This window comes from Lytechinus variegatus, chromosome 6 (genome assembly GCF_018143015.1).
Source record: "Lytechinus variegatus isolate NC3 chromosome 6, Lvar_3.0, whole genome shotgun sequence".
Taxonomy (NCBI): domain Eukaryota; kingdom Metazoa; phylum Echinodermata; class Echinoidea; order Temnopleuroida; family Toxopneustidae; genus Lytechinus; species Lytechinus variegatus.
The window spans coordinates 14,538,241-14,543,791 of record NC_054745.1 but is presented as its reverse complement, the minus strand read 5'-3'; the positions used below and the strand labels follow the sequence as shown (position 1 = coordinate 14,543,791).

At 42.0% G+C, this 5,551-nt stretch overlaps 1 protein-coding gene across 1 annotated transcript; it reads right to left on the bottom strand.

The window, feature by feature from the left end:
• Positions 1 to 799: 799 nt before the first annotated feature.
• On the bottom strand, positions 800 to 5,068 carry LOC121416878 (serine-rich adhesin for platelets-like). The gene is made up of 2 exons (XM_041610404.1): positions 2,521 to 5,068; positions 800 to 1,134 (listed from the first exon to the last, which is right to left on the bottom strand). The coding sequence occupies exons 1-2, from the start codon at positions 5,066 to 5,068 to the stop codon at positions 800 to 802; spliced, it is 2,883 nt and encodes a 960-aa protein (XP_041466338.1).
• Positions 5,069 to 5,551: the final 483 nt, after the last annotated feature.

Sequence of the window (5,551 nt, the reverse complement as noted above, 5' to 3'; positions counted from 1 at the left end):
AAGAAAGTGATGGACATATTGATGTGATAGTTAAGCCTCATTGGGTTGGTCTAGTCCCATGTGCTAGCATTTTTGTTGGACATAAACGTTACACGACCATCAGACTGGCAATGGTAACAATGATGGTCTATTGTATTTGACTAATCCTTATGAGATATACTTGTGTTGAATATACTTATCCTGCAGGGTGCAAGGATTTTAATGACATTCTGATGGGTGATGGGTGTGTCACGTGTGGGCTGAGTGTGTTTTGTGTGTTTGCGAATGTTTGTGTGTGTATGGCCATCGATGTAGGTCGTGTCAAAATATTATTTTGATATGTTGCTTAGGGAAGGGGGGGGGGGGTGCAACAAGCTGAAGATTCTAATATACCTGTAATTATGAAAATTACAAATAAATAATTATGCAAAATACCTATAATTATTTGAGGGAATCTCATTCCACAAATCCTTAAAGACATTTCTTTAAATTCTCTCATTTCATTCCTTATTTATATCAATTTGTATTGGCATACAATTCTATAATCATATATGTCATACTTTGTAAACATTTTTTTATCGAAATGAAATAAATGGAGCCAGCCAATGATTGAACGAACTAACCAACCAACCAACCAACCAACCAACCAAATGAATGAATAGATCAAGTAAATGAATAAATACATTAACAAGTAAGCTGATAAATAGATGAATTGATAAATGAATGAATAAACAAATGAATAAATGAATGAAATAATAAATAAGTATATAAGTAAGATAAGTAAATAAATAAATAAAATGAATAAATGACAAATGTAAAATTAAAACCATGCATCAGTTATAGGTGGAATAATCGACGGTCTTTGATCTTTACTCCTTTTGAGATCAAAGCTATTGTAATTTCCATCGTTAAAACCACTGTTCCAGTCATCATTGTAACTTGGCACATCATTCGCTGGTTTGACCCCAATGTTATTGCGCCACCATCGTTGAGGAAGGAGTACCATTCGTAATGTCTCCTCTCGCCGCATGTCGGCGCTCTGCGTGTAATGACGTACGATACAGATAACTACGACGACAACGACCCCGACGAAGAGTAATGTCGCCCCAGCGAAAATGAGAATCGTCATGCTATCACTCAGAAAGTTAGCTTCATCTATGGAAAATGAAACAAAAATAAGGGGCTAGTTTGGAAATGTAAGGGCTGTACTTAGGGACCGTTTAGTGGTGACCGACACCTAAACGATTGGTTCGAGAATATTTCCTTTGTCGGGGTGTGATTTTCAATCGAGTACTGTTGGCAATTTTGACTAAGAAAATGCATGAAGAAATGTATGAAATGTATGAATAAAACTACACAAAACCACACAACTTTTCGCAACCCTACAATCTTGACCCCTGTTTTTTTTGTGTGTGAATATTTTGGTCCAATGTATATGGGACCAATAGCTGAACGTGGTGTTAATTCTGGTTACCGAGTATATAAATGCATTATGATTATTAGTCACTATGCACACTAATGCGCAGTAGTTGAGAACCAGAATTTATTCATGAACAACACGAACAGTTAGTCTTGAATTAGACCATTGAAACACGGAGCCCATATAATGCATACCTAGGACCAACAATTGGAACATGAAAATCATTATCACCATTTTCACCATCATCGTCATCATCATCATCATCATGACAACCACCACCATCATCATCGTCATCATTATCAAATTCATCATCATTTTCTGATTAATTTACATCACTTTCATATGCCCCATTCACATGAAATTATTTACTGGCAGTGGTGAATATTTTTTTTTTCAAAACTCGAGAGCGAAGTGCGAGCTGAAATTTTTGATGTGGGCCTTACTGACTTGAAAAAGGGCCTGTTCAGGACCGTTAAGGACTGCAACGTGTCATGAAGATGCTACCTCACCAAATAAATAATGCGAACACAAAGCGCGAGCTGATTTTTTTTAATATCCTGGGATGATGTCTGGACGTTTTAAACACTTTGTGATCATGAACAAGATAGGTATTTAACTAAACAATAATGTGAGCGCGTAGCGCGAGTTGAAAAATTATGATTTATGAAAATTACGACCATGCAGGATGCGTATTTCGCTAAAGCGAATATCAAATCCATTAGCTTGAACACTAGATTTTTAGGCCCCATGTTATCCTATTCATCTTTTCAAGTCAACAGCCTCTGCGAACGCGAAGCGCGAATGGAATTTTACATTTTATATAATGACATAAAGGATTTATGTTAGTGACAAAAAATTGTTGAGAGCTAATGTTGGGAATGAATGGATTATAAATTTTCCAAAATTTAAGAGTAAAAATGTTGTCTTAGAACACTTTACATCTTTAGTAGGATGCTTAGGACAGCATTTTTTTCAGTTATCAAAATTTCTGGGGGAGGGGTGGCAATTTGGAGGGGGGGGGGGGGCGGGCGACGATCCTGAATCGGAGCGGAGGGGGGTGAGGCAAATACCCCCGTTGCTCCACCCCCTGGAGCCGCCACTGTTCACTGGGTTCCGCTTACCTGCAGTTTCTGTGGTTGTTTCCGGTTGACTGTGAGTAGGTGGATGTGATGTAGTTGTAGGTGCTGGCGATGGAGCCGGGACGGGAGCAGGAGGAGGAGCAGGAGCTGGAGCTGGAATATATACCTTGAATATGATATCGGGTACGTGTACTGCAGGTGCTGGTGCGGGTGCAGGTGCAGGATTCGTAACCGCTACGCTGCTTGACGTACTTGGCGTTGCCGTAGGACTGGTTCTAAGCGAATCTGTTATCGGCTCTCTTGTACTGCCGCTGATTGTAGTTGCCGGTTGACCACTGGAAGTTCGTGATATCTGGACAAGGGTGCCGCTTTCAGACATTTGTGAATATGGTGCCGTTGAGATCATAGGGACCGACATTAATCCAGAATTATCGGTCTGGGTCAAGATGGTCTGAATAGATGGATCAAGGTCAGAACTGGTTGATGTTATTTCATCCGAACTCGGTACAACACTCATGCTAAGCTGTGAACTCTCTGACATCGCTGATGCGTTACCAGTATGCATCACTGAAACTTGTTGCGATACTTCAGTTGTTTCTTGTGCCGTAGTCGTCTGGACAATTGTTTGGGAATTATTGTGAGAGGACATTACAGCTTCTGAAGTGTAACCTGGAGCCAAGATTGATGTGGATTCATCGAAGATACTGGTATCACTTCCGGTTAAGACTTGGCAGTTTGTAGGGTTCACACATGTTTCAGATTCAACGGAAGAGGGTGATGTAACTCCAGAATTGTGGCTAACAGTTGATGACAATGCGACTGTCATCGCAGGCGTGAAACGGGAATATTCAATGCTTTCTTGGGATGATACAGCTTCCGAAGATACAATGGTCATTGTGATGGGAAGCACTGTCCCTTCATCGGTGGATTCTTCTACTGTTCCAGAGGAACCTGACAATCCTGACAGAGTTGGTGATATCTGAGACGCGCTTGTAAAGGACACACCTGTTCCTGATGGACCCTGAATCGTGTTAGTTTTAGGAGGCCCAACTACAGATCCTGTCGTTTCCGAAATGGATAATGAATCTAGCACTTTATCTAGCGTTGTTACACCAGATGTACGACTTAAGGATTGTTGCAACGCATATGATGAATCTACATCGCTTGTAGATTGAATGGTCTGTGGCGATAATTGTTCGGACGGACTGAAATACACCTGGGTCGTCATGCCAACGTCAAATGCAGGAGTACTTGGGAACAGTGTACTCTGAGGTGAAGGTCCAGGTTCTGATGTTTCTACCGAGCCTGTTGAATCCTGACTTAATATGAGTGAGTTGTATGTTGTGCTGGGAATCAAATTCACCTCATCAGTGGTTGGCTGAACTGTCGATAGGGCTGTTCCACCCACACCATCAGCTACAGGAGACGAATCTAAAGATAAAACCGGAAGACTGGACAAAGATTCAGTTGATCCCAGCATACCTGATGACATTACTGAAACTCTCACACCCGGAGATGGTTCTACGGTCGCACTCTGTGTAATGGTTGTCGAATCAGTAGTGCCTAACGTGGATACCAAGTAGGTCGCTCTTGTGGGATCTGTTTCAGTCAATCCCAGCATACCTGATGACGTTATTGAAACAGTCGCATCAGAAGATTGCTCTTCACTCGCACTCTGTAGAATGGTTGTCGAACCGGAAATGCCTTCCGTCGACACCGAGTAGGTTGCTTCTGTGGGATCTGTTTCAGTCAATCCCAGCATACCTGATGACGTCATTGAAACAGCCGCATCAGAAGATTGCTCTTCACTCGCACTCTGTAGAATGGTTGTCGTACCGGCGATGCCTAACGTGGATACCAAGTAGGTCGCTCTTGTGGGATCTGTTTCAGTCAATCCCAGCATACCTGATGACGTTATTGAAACAGCCGCATCAGAAGATTGCTCTTCACTCGCACTCTGTAGAATGGTTGTCGTACCGGAAATGCCTTCCGTCGACACCGAGTAGGTTGCTTCTGTGGGATCTGTTTCAGTCAATCCCAGCATACCTGATGACGTTATTGAAACAGCCGCATCAGAAGATTGCTCTTCACTCGCACTCTGTAGAATGGTTGTCGTACCGGAAATGCCTTCCGTCGACACCGAGTAGGTTGCTTCTGTGGGATCTGTTTCAGTCAATCCCAGCATACCTGATGACGTTATTGAAACAGCCGCATCAGAAGATTGCTCTTCACTCGCACTCTGTAGAATGGTTGTCGAACCGGAAATGCCTTCCGTCGACACCGAGTAGGTTGCCTCTGTGTAATCTGCACTTGTATGGACAAAAGATGAGTCTCCGGTGGTATCAGTTACCGATGATCCAACGTATGAAAGTGTGCCAGTTTTCGGTGATGCTTCTGTTGGAAGTGTCCCAGTATCCGTCCATTCACTTACTGAATTTGTAGCCGATGATTCGACCATAGAAAATGAAGAATCCTGTTGTGTGACTGATGGCGACTCATCGTACAAACTGGATGACACGTCAGTAAATGTTTGAAAAGTCACCGTTGCTGTTGCCGATAAGTCGCCGCTCTGTGGAATACTGACATTCATGGAAACATACAAGACGTCACTAGAAGTTGAAAGGGAACACGCGAGGCTTGCGCTCATTATAATTATGAAGATTATATGAAGGTTTCTTATCTTCGCCATGCCTTTGATTGTCAGTGGATTTGATACGTCTACATTCTGATGTTATATCTGCGCATGAGATGGCTCGAAGAAAATAGTCAGCTCTCTGCTGATAGATTCTGAAAGCATATCAGCTTATCGTCCGGGTAATACAACACTTCGGTGTGTGTGTGTGTGTGTGTGCGGGGGGATGGAACTATAAATCCATTTCATTGGTAAATTGTATCATTTGATATGAGTTATATTATTTTCTTGATGAAATAGCTTTCATATTTATTCATTGTTCAGTTGGGTTCATGTTGTGTTAATGAGTATTCAGATGGGTTAAAGTTCCCAGAGACACACATGAGTCTAAACCTGGCACGATACATTTTGTGGTTAAGGGACGTTTCCAAGGCCAAATTT